This window comes from Moschus berezovskii, chromosome 23 (assembly GCF_049115385.1).
Source record: "Moschus berezovskii isolate FMDL1 chromosome 23, NW_MosBer_1.0, whole genome shotgun sequence".
Lineage (NCBI taxonomy): Eukaryota > Metazoa > Chordata > Mammalia > Artiodactyla > Moschidae > Moschus > Moschus berezovskii.
In genome coordinates this window covers 36,511,601-36,529,257 of record NC_142482.1, presented here as the reverse complement: position 1 = coordinate 36,529,257, position 17,657 = coordinate 36,511,601, and the positions used below count along the sequence as shown (strand labels likewise).

The 17,657-nt window shown below is 48.6% G+C and overlaps 1 protein-coding gene across 2 annotated transcripts; it reads left to right on the top strand.

The window, feature by feature from the left end:
- Positions 1–565: 565 nt before the first annotated feature.
- MCM3 (minichromosome maintenance complex component 3) lies at positions 566–17,452 on the top strand. 2 transcript variants are annotated; one of them, XM_055406852.2, is made up of 17 exons: positions 566–850; positions 1,900–2,012; positions 2,410–2,618; positions 3,529–3,659; positions 6,169–6,407; positions 7,094–7,202; positions 7,891–8,044; positions 8,399–8,530; positions 9,141–9,349; positions 11,224–11,398; positions 11,729–11,855; positions 12,765–12,915; positions 13,513–13,653; positions 14,523–14,626; positions 15,043–15,128; positions 15,508–15,577; positions 16,696–17,452. In XM_055406852.2, the coding sequence occupies exons 1-17, from the start codon at positions 773–775 to the stop codon at positions 16,892–16,894; spliced, it is 2,427 nt and encodes an 808-aa protein (XP_055262827.2). In that variant the 5' UTR covers positions 566–772; the 3' UTR covers positions 16,895–17,452. The 2 variants fall into 2 exon arrangements, with proteins under 2 accessions (XP_055262827.2, XP_088687280.1); XM_088831154.1 differs by lacking the exon at positions 1,900–2,012.
- The last annotated feature ends 205 nt before the right edge of the window (positions 17,453–17,657 follow it).

The following is a 17,657-nucleotide window of genomic DNA, read 5'->3' as shown; positions in this document are numbered from 1 at the left end:
TTTTTTAAACGACTTGCCTTTATGTTTTTATCGCCCTGCGTTCTAAACCTCTGTTCTCTGACGTCTCAACTACTTTCAGTCCAACAGCGGGGCTGAGTTTCCTTAGTCTTCAGCAGGTCAGTTCAGTTCAGTCGCTCAGTCGTGTCCGACTCTCCGCGACCCCATGAATCACAGCACGCCAGGCCTCCCTGTCCATCACCAACTCCAGGAGTTCACTCAGACTCATGTCCATCGAGTCGGTGATGCCATCCAGCCATCTCACTCTCTGTCGTCCCCTTCTCCTCCCGCCCCCAATCCTTCCCAGCATCAGAGTCTTGGTGGCCAAAGTACTGGAGTTTCTTCAGCAGGTCAGGTAACCACAACTTGAAAAAAACCCCACGAACATCTGTAAAATTACAGGGAAAAAGGGACGACTACAACTCCCAGAATGCAGCTCCAGGATCTCGCGGGCTCTCCAATGACCGGGTTTCGCGAGCATCCTCTCGTCCAATTGGTCCGCTTTCCCGTCAGTAAGGGCGGAGAGGGGCGGGCGCCGGATGGAACATTTCCCGCCACCGCGAGACGCCGCGCGGAAAACCCGGAAAAGAAGCAGCTCTCGATTGGATGCTCGCTGTTGTAGCGTAAGAAAATCAGCCAATCGAAATGTACACTCGCTCCACGCTACCCCGCCCCCTCCTTGAGGTTACTTTTCTTGGCGGGAAAAGTTGGGAACTTTTCGCGCCGGGGCTTGACAGCCAAAGGCCCTCCGCGCAGAAATTCCCGGGCGGCGAGCATGGCGGGGACCGTGGTGCTGGACGATGTGGAGCTGCGAGAGGCGCAGAGAGACTACCTGGACTTCCTGGACGACGAGGTGAGAGAGGCGCCGAGTCACGAAATTAGGGCGCTCGGAGGCCCAGGGGCCGCGCAGGAGCCGAGGAAGGCCGCGGAGACACTAGGGGCCAAGGGCGACCGCGGGGCTCCAGTCTACGGCGGAGGGGCGGCTGCTCGGGACCTTCCTCCCCGATCTGGTAGCTTTCCTGGCGGCGGAGTCGGTGGTTAAGAGCGATCCTGTAATTTTTCTCTCGAGTACAAATGGTGGCTAGGTCTCGCGAAAATCAACAGGTTTTCTCCAAGTGCAAACCAAGTGTAAAGCCCGCGTTGACCTTTTAGAGATCGTCCCCTACTCTCTTAATTTGCGGGGAGAGTGGGGAAAGGACCGCGGGAAAACAGTAGTGACCCGCCGCGTTATAGGGTCCCCAGGCTTTAGTGACTGACTTATTACACGGAGAAAAGGACTTTCTAATTTGGCCTCATTCTTTTTCCATACCTGATGGGAAGCGGAGAAAGAGGGTTGGTACGCAAATAAAGGGGATTTTATAGGCAATTTAGGATTGACTACCATGGAATATTGGTAAAGCATCTTGAAGGACTGATAGTGCTGTGTTTGTAAATGTAACTAAGGCTCCCAACTCCTAGGTCCCTTATATGAAAACTCCTTTTCTGTTATACAGATGATAGGGAAATACAATATTTTAATTTCCTACAAGATTCTGCAACGGAAAGTTACTTTGATATATTAAAAATCCCTTTAGTTTACATTTTGACAAGATTTTTACTTGTCTTTTTAGACTTCTTATGAGCTCGTTTTAATTCCCCATTAAAAGTTGAGAAGGGATGCACAAAGAAGAGCTGTTGGTGATAATAGGAATAATAACCATGAGGAAGTCGTTATAATTTATACATTGGCTTTTTAGGGTGTATTTGGAATCTGAAGCTAATGAGTGAAAATGTGGGTGAAATGGGGGCTCAGGTCTGCCACAGAGATTGATATATTTATCTTGCTGTGAGAGCTGCCTTTCTTGGAAAACATCCAGTTTTTGAATTTGTGAGCTGCTGTAACATGTGGTGGTTATTTTGCAGGAAGACCAGGGAATTTATCAGAGCAAAGTTCGGGAGCTGATTAGTGACAACCAGTACCGGTTGATTGTCAACGTGAATGACTTGCGTAGGAAAAACGAGAAGAGAGCTAACCGGTGAGTTTCCAAGAGCACATCCCTAGTCCTGAGTGAGAATGGCTCCTTTCTCTTCCCCAGGTTGGAGCAGGCTTCCCAGGGGAGGACCTGGATGAAATATGTTTGACCAGGAAGCCCTTAGTACCTCACCCTCACCTGCTTCTATGTTTTTTACTTCTTCACAAAGTAGGTGGTGGGCATTTTCCTCTCCTTCCATGTTTAACTGAGTATCATTTTCCCATCACTGAGTTAAAATTGGCCTGCAGCTCTGATGTATTTTACTGGGCCTTGTAGGATGGTAGGAGAAAGTAGAATCTAGATTTTCACTCCTAAGCTTTGATAAAGTAAGAATGTCCACTTCTGTTTTGTGGGTCACGTTTTTTGAATTCTGCCATCTCTGCCTGATGATTCTCTGCAGCCTCCTGAGCAATGCCTTTGAGGAGCTGGTTGCCTTCCAGAGGGCCTTGAAGGATTTCGTGGCCTCCATTGATGCTACGTATGCCAAGCAGTACGAGGAGTTCTACATAGGTTTGGAGGGCAGCTTCGGCTCCAAGCACGTCTCTCCTCGGACCCTTAGCTCCTGCTTCCTGAGCTGTGTTGTCTGTTTGGAGGGCATTGTTACTAAATGTAAGTGGGCTACAGTTGGAGACCTGCAGAATGGAGGTGGGGTAGACTTGGGGGTATGGAAGGCAGGAGAGGCAGAATAGAGTTGGGAAGCTTGCTGCTGCTGCTGCTGCTGCTAAGTCGCTTCAGTCGTGTCCGACTCTGTGCAACCCCATAGACGGCCTCCCACCAGGCTCCCCCGTCCCTGGGATTCTTCAGGCAAGAACACTGGAGTGGGTTGCCATTTCCTTCTCCAATGCATGAAACTGAAAAGTGAAAGTGAAGTCGCTCAGTTGTGTCTGACTCTTGGCAACCTCATGGACTGCAGCCTACCATGCTCCTCTGTCCTTGGGATTTTCCAGGCAAGAGTACTGGAGTGGGGTGCCATGGCCTTCTCTGAGCTTGGGGAGCTTATGGCTTCAAAAAGGTGGAGCACTGAAATTACCGGGTGAAACTTGAAGGAACTCAAGTGTCGCACAATAACTAGGGGAGCTTTGAGTGACCACCTGTGCCAGCGGAATGGTGACTCTGCTGAGAATGGGGGAGTCTTGGCTCTTGGCAGTCTCCTCATTCTGACCCTGAATTCCTCCTGCTGCTTGGTCGGGATCAGCGGTACTTTAAGGTTTTATGTGGATATGGTGTTATTCTATGTGTAAATATAAAAATGAATTAACGACAGCTAGTATTGGAGAAGGAAATGGCAACCCACTCCAGTGTTCTTGCCTGGAGAATCCCAGGGACGGGGGAGCCTGGTGGGCTTCCATCTATGGGGTCACACAGAGTCGGACACGACTGAAGTGACTTAGCAGCAGCAGCAGTAGTAGTAGTATTGGGATAGCCTGACTAGTTGGAAGAACATAATTTGGAGTCATCATGGACTCGCCTGTGTCAGATCCCTTTCTCACCGTTTAGCTGGGTGACTTTCTATTCCTAGGCTCTCTAGTTCATCCCAAAGTCGTCCGCAGTGTCCACTACTGTCCTGCTACCAAGAAGACCATAGAGCGACGTTATTCTGATCTCACCACCCTGGTGGCCTTTCCTTCCAGCTCCGTCTATCCCACCAAGGTGAGGGGAATGAATTAGTCGGACTTCTTCAGAGGTTGGGTTCAAAGTTGTTTTTTAATGCGAGTAATTAGGTAGTATTTAAAGTCTTCCTCTAGATGTGAATAGGGTGAAAAGTAAGGATTAATTTGAAGGAAGATTGCTAGCCATAGTTTAAGATGAAAAGTCCACAATTTTTCTTTTAAGGAAAATATTCTCTTAAAAAATTTGGAAAATTAAGGAAGAGTTGAAGGAAGGAAAAAGGTCACCTCAGGTACATTTATCTTTTAGCAAAGTTAAAGTATCATGATTTCATAATCTACTTAGAGTAATATTTAAAAATACTTAATACAGTCATGTTACTCTGAAGTCTCTGCAAATGTTTTTACTCTGGGTTTGAGATAAGGTTGGCGTAGAGCATAATTTTAGTCTTGGTGTTCAGACTGATTTGACCTGAGGATGGTGTAAGGCCTTCTTACTTAATGAGACAAAAGAAGACGATTAATATTGATTATTTGATGTCTGAACTCATTCTGTCCCTGCCATCAGATTTTTTTTTCAAGTAATGTTTTTATTGCCAGTATATGCACAACAGTAAGCAAAGAACTATAAATATATAATGTAATTAACAGTAGAAAACAAAATTGATACAGGTGAAGGAGGGGGATATAAAGAAATGATTTTCCTGCTGTTAGAACAAAAAGGTAAAAGCCAATGCTAATCATCCAATCAGTACTCTGTCTTAAATTCTTCACCTTCATTTCTAGTTTTTCAATTAAACAAAGAATGTACAGGTAACTGTAACAGTAGCAAATTGCTTCCCAGTAGCCGTTTCCCTTTCCAGTCAAATTCATTTTATGTTAGAATTGAAAAAAAAATAGTCAAGATGAGAAATCATTAATATCCTGGTTCCAAATTATCTTGCATCTCTCTAAAACTGGTAATTTTTAAAAGTTTCTGCCATCCAGTGTTAATTTAGAGCGACTGTATCCAAAGGATTGTCAGGCGCTGAGGAGAACACAGATATAAAGAAGACTCAGTGCTTGTCTTCAGTTTTATCACCTGGTGAAGGAATCAACATATAAGCCAGGTTGAGTCTCTTGAAATTGTAACTGAGTTGTACTTGAGAGCCGTTTAGCCTGTTTCAGGTGAAATGTGAAGGTCGGAGAGGTGGAATGACTTGCTATGTTCCAGTACAGATGGCCCCAAGGACTCGGACCCTGTCTCTTTACTCGCAGGCCACTTGCATTTTCTGAGGCACCCAGCTGTCTTTTTCATTAGGATCCCTACTTTCCATAATTTATTCTCCTGGAATTACTCAGGGCGTACTCTCCTGATTGCTGTGGCCAAACTTCTTAGCTCAGGACCTGATATACACCAGACGAGGTGTGCTGGAGACCGTCCAGCGTGGTTCTGAAGAGCATGGTCTTTGGTGATCACCGTGGGGAACTTCTTTAACGTCTCCCAGCTTTAGTTTCCTTAATGTAAAACATGAAAAAGGCCTGCTTTGGGAACTGAGTTGTGAGGATGATCCCACGGGATAATTTTGTGAAGTTACACCACAGTGCCTTGCATATAGTAGGCACTCTGTTAAATGATAGGTGTTGTGTTTTTAGAAAATTTAAATGGCAAGGAAGTAAAACTTTAAAATGTTTTTTATTCAAGTTTAATATACAGAACGCTGGAGAAGGTAATGGCAACCCACTCCAGCATCCTTGCCTGGAAAATCCCGTGGACAGAGGAGTCTGATGGTCTACAGTCCAGGGGGTCACAAAGAGTTGGGCGTGACTGAGCACAGCACGCACCACACACAGTGAACAGAAAAGCTTACATTGAGTGTACAGCTCAGGGAAATTTCACAAGATGAATATACCATAAAATCAACCATCCAAATCAGGAAGCAGCACCTTACTAGCATTCAGAAGAAGTCCCTCTTGAGGCCACTCTGCCCTCGAGATCCTGACATCTGCAGTAGTTACAAGTAATTTTCTCTGTTTTTATGTTTAAACGCTTGTCTGTGTCAGGCTTCTTTTGTTCAGTGTATGTTTTTGAGATTCATCCATGTGTATAGGTGCACTCCATACACTGATTGCTGCTTCATGTTCACTTGTGTGGATGTAACACACTTATTTAACCATCCTGGTGATGGCATTTGGATTTTTCCTAGTTTGGGGCTATTATGAGTAGTGCTGCTATGAACATTGTCATATGTGGCTTTGGGTGAACATTTGTGTTGGGTATTAACCTAGGCGTGGAAATACTGACTCTTAGCACAGAGGAAGTGACAATCTTAATATGTACGTGTTAATATAACCATGGTCCCTTCTGGCTGTATGTAGATCATCCCTTCCATTTGATGGTTTGTTACTAGGACAGGATTGTGAAGAACTGGAGAAGGTACTTGGGGCTTTATGTTCCTAGATACTAATCTTGTGAGGGTATCTCTGAATTATATTTGTTTCTTATAACAAAATGAATGTGTGGCGTTTCTAAGACAGGGCTGAGGTGACCGCTGCTCATGTGCCTTTTCCAGGATGAGGAAAACAATCCCCTTGAGACAGAATACGGCCTTTCTGTCTACAAGGACCACCAGATCATCACCATCCAGGAAATGCCGGAGAAGGCCCCCGCCGGCCAGCTTCCCCGCTCCGTGGACGTCATCCTGGATGACGACTTGGTGGACAGAGTGAAGCCCGGTGACCGGGTGCAGGTGGTGGGGACCTACCGCTGCCTTCCTGGAAAGAAGGGAGGCTACACCTCAGGCACCTTCAGGTACGTGGTCCGTCCTGCGGTGTCTGGAGTGCGGCCGGCAGCGTGCGTTCTGGTGGCAGTCTTTCTGCAGTTTGCCATCGTCCTGAGAGTTCCGTTAGATGGACAGGACACTGCCTGACTGCAAGATTAACTGTCTTTTGCTAAGAGTTGAAATTACTGGTCTCATGGTTACAGCCTCCTGGCTTGCCTGGGGGTTTCTCGCATGTTTCTACCTCCCTCCAGTGCACTCATTCCTGTAGGTCAGCGGGGGCTACATTCACACGGTGAGGCGCCATGAGCGTATTTGTGTCATGTGTGCCGAGTCGCTTCAGTCGTGTCCAACTCTTTGTGACCCTGTGGACTGTAGCCCACCAGGCTCGTCTGTCCATGGGATTCTTCAGGCCAGAATCCTGGAGTGGGTTGCCATTTCCTTCTCCGGGGGATCTTCCCAATGCAGGGATTGAACCCACGTCTCTTATATCTCCTGCATTAGCAGGCGGGTTCTTTACCACTAGTGTAGCTGAAGAGAATCAGTGATTGAATTCAGAATAGCTTTTCTTTTTTTTTCTTCCTTACCTCCTCTTTCCCTCTACCTCTCCCTCCCCTCTACTTCCTTTCTTTCTTGATTTGCCATTCAAGGTTAGGAGCCTAAGAAGGTTTCGGTGTTAGCAGCTGAAAACAGCCTCATGCTTTCCTCTCTGTCCCAGGACTGTCCTGATTGCCTGTAACGTGAAACAGATGAACAAGGATGTTCAGCCTTCCTTCTCTGCTGAGGACATAGCCAAGATCAAGAAGTTCAGTAAAACCCGTTCCAAGGTCTGGTGTCCTCTGGGAATCTGAGGGTGGGGATAGATTTGTTATGGTCTTCTTTGGGCATGGTCATCTTTGTCCTGGATCAGGAGGAAGGTCAAGGTTTTTTCTCTGAAGTATTTGGTGCCAGCTTCTAGTTTCGAGTCAGTAAGCAAAAGGGTGTTTTTCTTTAATATTTCTGTTGTGCTCCCTGTTAAGTGAACCTAATATAAATATTAGGAGTTAGAATACTAGTGTACAAAGTCTATATGGGATGTATCAGTGGTACATGGATTGTAATTTAAATTTGAAATATGTTATTTTTGTTTTAGTTCTCTTATTTTTCTTTAAAAAGTTTCTGTCTTTAAAGACAGAATGCCCATATTTAGAACTGAACAGAATATGTGCATGTGTGACAAAGGTTACTGCTGAAGCGCAGTACACATTCTTATTAAACCCAAAATGTTCTGGGCCTGGAAACACTTTTTTTGTTTTCCTTAAAAATTCAAGCTCCAAGCAGGAGTTGGAATCCAGGCTCTCTCTGTGTCTGTTCTGATAATGCTCTGATCAGTGTGAAAGTCTTGGAGAAGAAGCTTTTACAATTAGAAACAGAGTATTTCTTCAAGCGTCTTCTGTAGCCTGAAGTATGAAGCCCGTTCATCCAACCCCAGGGCGTTTCCTTAGGCTTTTTACTCCATGGTTGTCCCTCCCCTAGGATATCTTTGACCAGCTGGCCCGGTCACTGGCGCCCAGCATCCACGGGCACGACTATGTCAAGAAGGCCATCCTCTGCTTGCTGTTGGGCGGGGTGGAGCGAGACCTCGAGAATGGCAGCCACATCCGTGGGGACATCAATATTCTTCTCATAGGTACGGTGTGGGGACTTGCGTAGCTGCCTGGTCTTCCCCTGTGGGGTGTGGTTGCGGGAATCTGGCATCTGGTCAACGTGTGTGTCTGTACCTAGCTGTGTTTCAGTTCCTTTAAAGGGCAGAGGTCTGAAATGAATTTTTAAAGTTATGTCTTTATTATTTTTGGGTTTTCTGATTTTTTAATGTCTATTCTTCCAGGAATGATAAAGGAAAAATTGAAAAAATAACACGAACAACCCGTTACTATATATTTCTGTTGTGTCAAGATCTGTGCTGGAAAAGCAGCACTGGCTGGGGGCGCCGGGGGTGGGGGTGGGGGCTTCCGAGAGTCACCGCTGCCTCATCCCATTACAGGAGACCCGTCGGTCGCCAAGTCCCAGCTGCTGCGGTATGTACTCTGCACGGCACCGCGGGCCATCCCCACCACCGGCCGGGGCTCCTCCGGTGTGGGTCTCACGGCCGCTGTCACCACAGACCAGGAAACAGGTAAGGGTGGAAGGGTCCTTGGCAGAGGTCCGGCGGTCAGATGAGCATCGATGCTTTGAGCTTGCTCTGGGCCCTGGCTGGTGTTGGAAAGATACACCTGAGAGGTTAGAGTAGGCCTGCCTGGAGGGGACTGAGTGTCTGGCAACAGTGAGTGAACGATGTAAATGGTTTGGGTGGCCCTCTAGTGACAAGAATGTCTCCTGGAAGGCTGTCAGGGTTCTGAAGGAGAAAGCTTCTGAGGTTTGAAGAGAGATAAAAATGAAGATTGTTACTACTTTATACATTAGAGGAAAGGTTTTGAAGGCCAGTGAAAAGAGAACAGAGATCTAGTTGGGAAATGGCTTGAAGAAGATGAGACTCAAAGAGGAAATCTGTGACGGAAGGCCGTTGGAGGCTGGCTGCTTAGGTATCAAAGTGGGACAAGTAGTACTATCCAGATCGGAGCTTAAACAGATGACCCCAGGGTCTGCTCCAAGTCTTAAGCTGACACCTCTTCACTTCATTCTCCCACTCACATGATGGTGCAAGATGCTTAGGAAGTAGATTGACAGCTCCCCCCGTCCTCCACAACCTGGATGGTAGTGTGTGTTTTTCCCTCCCCACCTTCCAGGTGAGCGCCGTCTGGAGGCAGGGGCCATGGTCCTGGCTGACCGAGGTGTGGTTTGCATCGATGAGTTTGACAAGATGTCAGACATGGACCGCACGGCCATTCACGAGGTGATGGAGCAGGGCCGAGTCACCATCGCCAAGGCCGGCATCCACGCCCGCCTCAACGCCCGCTGCAGTGTTTTGGCAGCTGCCAACCCGGTCTACGGCAGGGTGAGTGGAGTCAGGCACTCAGCTGTGGTCCTCACCTTCATTTGATTTTGCCGAGTAACTGGGCTGTGGAGTTTATTCCAGGTGACCCAGACCACAGACTACAGTAAGTTCGTCATCTTGCTACTGCCCTTGGTTTAGGACAGTGGTTCCTCACCCATTCACCCACATCAGAATCCCCTTGAAAGTTATTTAAAACACATTTTAAAAAATACGAGGAAGAAAACCAGAGTGATCTGCAGCCTCACAACCCAGGTAACGGACACTGACACTGAAATGAGAGCACTGTGTGCAGGTGGTGGAGGGGTTATGAGCAGAGCAGAGAGATACAATAGGGAGATTGAAGCCCACCTCCTCGCTCCTGTTCATTTACCAAGAGAAAACCGCTGACAGCTCTTGAGTGCTTCAGAAAACCAAAACTTAAGCGCGTGCCAGTAAATGCATTATCTCCTTGTTAAGAATTAATCTATTTGTCTTTGTTTCTTGGTATGACTATGATGTGCTTAGGTGTAATCTTTTATATTTACGCAGCTTGGGGTTTGCTTAGTTTAAGGGGGATTGATTTTTTTTTTTTAAAGCAGCTGTCTACTATTGCATTGTATGGACGTATGATAATTTGTTTAGCAAGTCTCCACGTGATAGACATTTGGTGTTTTCCCTTTTTCCTGCCTGCTATTATGACTGAAGCTGCAGTGAATAGCCCTTAATGTGCATTTTGTTAAACATTTAGGGATGAATACTTGGCAATGGGATTACATGCATTTTTTTGGTAGAGATTGCCAACTTGCCCCCTTTAAAGACTGTGCCATTGTTATACTGTTAACTAGTATTTACAGATGTTTTACATTTATTATCTCCTTTCATTCACTAACTGTGTGAGGGAGGGAGGTATTATCTTCATTTTACAGATAAAATGAAAGCACAAAAGGTTGCTTGGTTGAGTCACAAACTAGAAAATGACAGAGGGTTTGAACCCAGAGCCCGTGCTGTGCGCTGACAGTTTATGATCCCACAGTGCATGAAAACACCTGTTTTGGTGGCATTTTTAAACATACAGGTGCTCAGTCCCCAGTCCAGAGTCTCTGAATCCAAATCTCTGGATTGGGGCTCCTGGGGGCTATGGTTTAGGAAGGCTCTGTAGGTTGGTTCTAATGGGTTAGTGTGGGTTGAGAAGTGTACGGTTTTTAGATTAATGGTAACATGTGATATGTCATTCTGAAGGATTTATTTGGCACATGTAGGGAGAAAATGGCAGGTCTTGAAATGTGAATGTGATCAGAATCGTTATTGTTACCTGCGAGGTTGTCAGGCCTCTGACTGTGGGGAGCCATCAGGTGGTAGGCCTAGAGTTGAAGGATAAGAGTACAGGAGTTCTTGAATCCCAGGAAAACCTCCCTGGGTCCTTAAGATACTGTGGCTTATAGATTATCACCCATTTTCATTGAGACTTTATCCAGTACCTTCTGAGTAAGGAGGCGCAAGGTTTCAGGTGTTTCTGGCTTAGCCAGCTCATCATGTCTTCTTCACAGGTAGAAAGAGGGACTCATCTTCCAGAGATGATGTGCCTGGGAATGAGAGCAGAGTAAAGCTTGAGAAGGAGGAGGCTGGCTCTGAGACCCACACTCGGCCTGTTAGAGGCACTGGAGCTGGGAGGTTGGGGCTCTGGTCACAGAGCATAGGTGAGGGAAGGGCTCCACGCAGAGGAGATGAATTCCATCTCTCAGAAGCTTTGAAATGCTTTACTTCTTCGCTGCTTGTTCAGTTTGTATTCGAGGGTCTGGTCTTCTGTTCTCACTCACGTGACTGATCTGGGCTTCCTGTTCTTTCCTGCGATCGACGTTGTCTCCCCGCTCCTTTTCTCCGGTTTCCCCCTACAGTACGATCAGTACAAGACCCCCATGGAGAACATTGGGCTGCAGGACTCACTGCTATCCCGATTCGACCTCCTCTTCATCATGCTGGACCAGATGGATCCTGAGCAGGACCGGGAGATCTCGGACCATGTCCTCCGAATGCACCGCTACAGGGCACCCGGAGAGCAGGATGGTGACGGTGAGGCGGGGGGACAGACCGATGTGGGGGGCGCCCAGACACAGGCCGTGCCAAGGCCCAGCCCGGGGCAGTGGGTGTAGTGGCATCCGGGACGATGTGGAAGGTGCCCCTGCCTCCCTGGTTCTTACGGTGTGTCTCTTGTCCATTTCGGAGTCTGGGAGCACCTCTGAGAATCTCCTGTGGACCAAGTGGCCTCCTTATTTGTGGGGCCCACGTGTCTGCTTCCTTCTGGGTCCTTCCTTTATGAGTCTCGCCTGTCTTCAGAAGAAGCGATTTTTCTGTGGGTTCAGCTCTTTCTTACTCTCCGTTCTCCCAACTTGGGCTTCTCAGCTATGCCTCTAGGCAGCGCTGTGGATATCCTGACCACGGATGATCCCAACTTCAGCCCGGACGACCAGCAGGACACCCAGATCTACGAGAAGCATGACAACCTTCTGCATGGGGTCAAGAAGAAGAAGTAAGCATTCTCCACACCTTCTCCTGGAGGGAACCTGAGATGTGTGTCACATTAGAGCTGCCCAGGCCAGGGTCATGCTTGGAGTCGTCATCATGGGAACCTGTTTTCTTTTCTGGATTCGCAGAATTTTTCATGGTCACCTGCCTTGTGAATGTTTGTGGGTGATCAAACTTAGGTTCTGGTCTTTTCCTAAAATGGAAGGCTTTGACGACCCACCTAACCGGTGGTGGGTGTGTCTTGTTACCCATGTATGTGAAGTGTTGTATAAATCACACGGCCCCTTGAGCGCATGTTGAAGCGGTGGTAGATCACAAACACTGGAAAGTCTGCAGGTAGATTTGGGTAAGACTTGTGGTCAAGCTCTCAGAGCCTGACAGGTGTGCTGTGCTCAGTTGCTTCAGTTGTGTCCGACTTTTTTGTGACCCTGTGGTCTATAGCCCACCAGACTCTTCTGTCCCTAAATTTCTCCAGGCAAGAATACTGGAGTGGGTAGCCATGGCATTCCTCTATATTTGGCTGTGGTGCAGTAGGAAACACTGTGTAATCTTGAAACATACTGGTTTAAGAATGTAGAATTTGGAGTCAGAAAATGAAATTTGAGTCCACTTAAAATTCTCTGAGCCATGCTTCTCCCATTGATAAAGTAGGACAGATAATACCTAAACTACCCAGGTCACAAGTAATAACCAAGTAATACTGTAGAATTAAATAAAAACCCATGAGAGGGTTTTGTACATGTCCTGTAGAAAAAGGGTTTGTGACACTGGGTTCCAGGCCATGTCTGCCCTGTCATGTGACCCTGACTTCCCCGAGGAGGGGCAAGGCCAGGACCCCAGGCAGGTGCCCAGGCTAGGGCAGGGGAGTGACATTCACCGTGTGTGTGTGTGTGTGTGTTCGTGTGTGTTCCAGGGAGAAAATGGTGAGTGCGGCGTTCATGCGGAAATACATCCACGTGGCCAAAATCATCAAGCCAGTGCTGACGCAGGAGTCGGCCGCCTACATCGCTGAGGAGTACTCACGCCTGCGCAGTCAGGACAGCATGAGCTCGGACACCGCCAGGGTGAGCCTGCACTTTGGGACGGTGACCTGGAGAGTGGGGACCGGAGCCCCTCAGGATGAGGCCGGGGAGGGAGTGCCCACTCCAGGAGCACTGGAATCATTTTAGTGTCGTGATTCCTTCGCTTTTCCTCTGTGGCCTGAAGGGCTTCCTATTACACCGTTGCTCATCATCTGGGCCTCAGTGGGTTCACCCAGCTTTAGAAAGTGCCCTCAGATAACCCCTCTCATAACCGTCCCCCCCCCACATGTGGGTGTGACCCTGGACAAAGTATCTGAAGCTTTCCTCATCTCTAAAGCTTCTCCAGGTTATTAATGACTGACACTGAACATAAAAGCAGGGTCCTGGTGTGTGGCAGGCCCTGTGGCAAAGGTTCTTGCCCACTGCCCTCCTTCCAGCTGGAGACACCTGGTTGTCTTCCCTGTTCAACTCGTCCCCCCTCCTCAACCGTCTCTGTCATGTTTCCCTGGTTACTTTTCTTTTGGAATTTTATGTAGTTTTTCTGGCTAGGTGGCTTGAACTTCCCTCCCTGTGCAGGTGGGTTTGACGGGCACCCCGCGGGGTTTCTGGAGGATGGTCCCCCCTGTTTTCTCCCCCTAGACATCTCCAGTGACAGCCAGGACCCTGGAAACCCTGATCCGCTTGGCCACGGCCCACGCCAAGGCCCGCATGAGCAAGACCGTGGACCTGCAGGACGCAGAGGAGGCTGTGGAGCTCGTCCAGTACGCTTACTTCAAGAAGGTGAGTGTCCAGGTGCTGTGCCTGCAGCTCCTCCGCGTGGGTCGTCTGTGCTCGGGCCTCCCAGCCACGCGTGGCTGACACTGGCATCTGTGACACTGGCAGAGAGCAGCGGCCTTTCCAGTGCCCGCCCTCTGCAGTGGTTCTCAGCCCTGGTGCATGTGAGAACCAGCTGGAAGGCTTTAAAATACTGAAGTCAGAGCCCCTGGAGGCCTACAAGATTCTGGTTTCACTGATGAGCGGCACCTCAGCTGACGGCTCCTCTGTCCTTTTGCCCCTTGAAGAAGCATGCGTTTCCAGGGTCTCGGCCTTCCTCTTGACAGCTTCTTCAGGTGTCCTTCACACCTGCTGCTCCTCCCAAAGTTCCCCCATGTCTGCTGCTGTGACACAGTGTGTGTCTGTCTTGTTACACAGTGTCCCTGGAGGCCTTGACTCCCTTCTCCACCTTGTTCTCCCCACCCACCAGTCGGATGGATTGTAGCCCTTGGGGGTTCAACTGTGGGTCTGATGAGCTTTTCTTGACAATCTCTTTGCTTGTGTGGGAGTTGTCTTAAATTTAAACACCTAATCTACAAAGAAATAGCTTGTATTTCCACTTAAGCATTGTGGGATAGACTTTTTCTCATTCACTTCTGTATTCAGTGGACATTCCTGGAGCGCATGCTCTGAGAAGGGTGTGGCACATGGCTCCCAGCAGTTTTAAAGATGGGTCACAGCCAACCCCCGGTCCTGGCTCAGGGATGAGCAAGGCCAGGGCATCAGAAAAACCCCAGGGGGTTTTCTGCTGCTGCTGGTGGTCAGGCAGGTGGGGCTGTTCTTCAGTCCCCAGCATCCATGACCCTCCCGCCCACCCACACGTGGCTTGGTCCTAGGTTCTTGAGAAGGAGAAGAAACGTAAGAAGCGAAGTGAGGATGAATCGGAGACGGAAGATGAAGTGGAGAAGAGCCAGGAGGACCAGGAGCAGAAGACGAAGAGGTTGGATGGGGCGCAGAGGAAGGAGACGAAAGACTCTGGTTGCGACTGGGGAGGGTGTTGCAGGGAGGGGCTAGGCTGCAGGAAGGGTTGCCCAGACCAATGCTGCAGAGGGTTGGAGGTTGGAAGTGACTTGGACAGAGAGGGTTACAGCCCCCTTTGTCCTCTGTGTGAGGATTTGGGCCTCTTTCCTGCTAGAGAAGCTCTGGGAGACTGCTGTGTTCACATTTCAGAAGTCTTTCCTCCAGATTATCATTTCAGGCCTGAGACTGAATTTCTGAGGGTGGGCGACAGGGAGAGAGCCTTGGGAAGCAGGGCCTGCTTGTGCTCTAGTCCATGGACCTTTGGTCTCTTTGAGAAAAGGCAGCGGTTTGTACAGGCCCCGGCCCAACCTTCTGTTTGGCCTATTGGTGTTTTAGGAGGAGGACCCATCCCTCGGATGCCAAGGAAGGGGACTCCTATGACCCCTATGACTTCACCAACACGGAGGAGGAAATGCCTCAGGGTGAGCGAGTAGCCCCCACTGGCGAAAAGGTGGTCTGGGTCTCTCCGCTCTTTCCTACTCTGTGTTAGGCGTTTGCTTGTGGGTTCCCCCTCGGCTCCCTGCTTGGGACCCTGTGTCCCGGAGTTGAGGAAACGCAGAACTGTGGAAATAAGCCCTGCCCCCTCGTCTGCCTCTTGGTGTGCCGTGCTCTTTGCCGATCCTGGCGCGAGCGTCCCAGAGCCCGTGGGCTCAGGGGCTCCTGCCCCCCCAGGCCTTTCTTGCAGCTGCTGTCGCTGGCCCACGTGAGCCCCAGGATTGCAGGCTCGGGGTGGGGAGGGGCCTCTGGGTCGTGACGTGGCTTCACCTTGTCCTCTGCTCTCTGTAACCTTTTCCCTTCAAGTGCACACTCCAAAGGCCACTGACTCACAGGAGACCAAGGAGTCCCAGAAGGTGGAGTTGAGTGAATCCAGGTGAGTAGGGAAGGACCTCTTCCCTGGAGGTAGGAGACAAGCTGTTACCAACAGAGCTCAAAACTAGAGACCCAAGGGTTTCTAGAATGTTTTATATTCTGATGACAGTTTCAAGCTTGAAAAAAGTTATGAAAATTATGTAAAAAACTCATACATTCTTAGAATCCCCGGTTGTTGAGGTTTTACCATTTGCTTCATAAATAATTCTCTGTGAGAATTTAAAACCTGATATCCTTGTGCCATTTGGAAGAGGAGTCTTAGAGCAAGGATAGAATTTGTGTCTCACTGTAACCTTGGAGTCTTCTCAGAAGGTTATGTATGTATACTTACAAAATATGTATATTTTTTCTTCTCACTGGATGGTTGTCATTTGTTTTGAGATAATCAATTTTTACTAGTAGAGGTTCAGAAACAGTTTTTTATCTAAAAACTTTATATTCACTGGATACCAAAGGAACGCCATGGCTAAGATTTGCTTCTTTGTTTTTAATACCTTAACATACACAGTGTCTTCACTGAAAAAAGTTGAAACACATCATAAAGTATTTAGGAGAAAACATTAAGATCAAGTGTCACTCCAGCCCCCAGGACAGCGAATGAACTATATCTGAAAGCACTCTCTGAATCTTGAAGGTCTCTCTTCAATGACTGCGGGGTTTCCATAGTATGACTGTGTATGTTCTTGTGTTTTCTGATGAGGGATGTCTGGCTTTCCTAAGACTGCTGTTTACAGTAAAGCACATTCTTAACACATGTCATTGCAGTGGTGAGGGTGGAGCCGTGGGGTTGGTTTCTAGGAGTGGATTCCCAGAGTCAAAGGAGATGCACCTCAGAATTATAGCACATGTGGCTAACTTGCCTCCCAAAGATGTCATCCCAGTTTGTGTTTCTGCTAACAGAGTACAGACGCCAGTTTCCCACATCCTCAGCGGCCTTTGGTTTTTAAAAGGCTGTTATTTCTCGATGGGCAGGAAGCTCTGTAACAACCGCTTAGCTTTGAGGGGGAAGCTTGCGTGCGGAGCGGCTGTCAGGGGCAGTCTGTGGGGGACACTGATGCTCACAGGCTCTGGCATCATTGTGGCGGCTTCCTCCTTCACTCTCTCTCCCTTCCTGGGCAGGTTGAAGGCTTTCAAGGCGGCCCTCTTAGAGGTGTTCCGGGAAGCTCATGCACAGTCGGTTGGCATGAATCGCCTCACGGAATCCGTCAACCGAGACAACGAAGAGCCCTTCTCCTCCGCGGAGATCCAGGCTGCGCTGAGCAGGATGCAGGACGACAACCAGGTCATGGCCTCCGAGGGCATCGTCTTCCTCATCTGAGGGCGGCCCTCGTCTTTGCACTGTGAGGTCCGGCCAAGAAAGTTCCTTCCAGTTTCCTCTTCACCCTCCTCACAGCCCAGCCTTTGCCTTCATTCCCTGAATGTCAGTGTTGATTGAACTGAAGTGGAGGACAGGTGACAAGCAGGGTCAGGACTTGGTGGAAGCCTGAGGACAGGTCAGGAAAACCGCCGTGGGGTCAAGAGAAGGTGGACGGGACCAAGGCGATGCGTCTTCACTGCACAAGATTGGACCACAAGGGTCCCTCCCCATCCCCACTGCCCGCCCCAAACAAGCCACACCATTCTTCACTGTAGACAGCACAGCTTCTGAGTATGTTAGGGGGTCACAGCTGGTTTCTGTTCATCCTTGTTGTGTTGGCTTCCACCCCCCAGCACTTTGGTCTAGAACAGACTCCGGTGGTTCTGTGCTGATGGAGAGACTCTGAGGCAAGTCTTCAGGCCTAGAAAGCTTGCTTTGCGGTAGCACCAGTTAAGATTCATATGGAGTTTTGACCCAAACATCCAAGACATTAAATAAACACTCATTTTTTATACTCTCCACGTGGCCTTTATACTGTGTGATTTTGGGGACACATTTCATTGTATTTTCCTCCAGTGTTCCACCCTGTGGGATGGGCTGCATCCGTTTGCACCGCCTCACCAATAGGTGGCAGCAGGCTGCTGTGCTCTCTGGGGGTTAGGCCTTCTCAGGGCTGATTTCTTCCCCAAGGACATCAGCATTTATCTGTTAAAACTGCAAACCA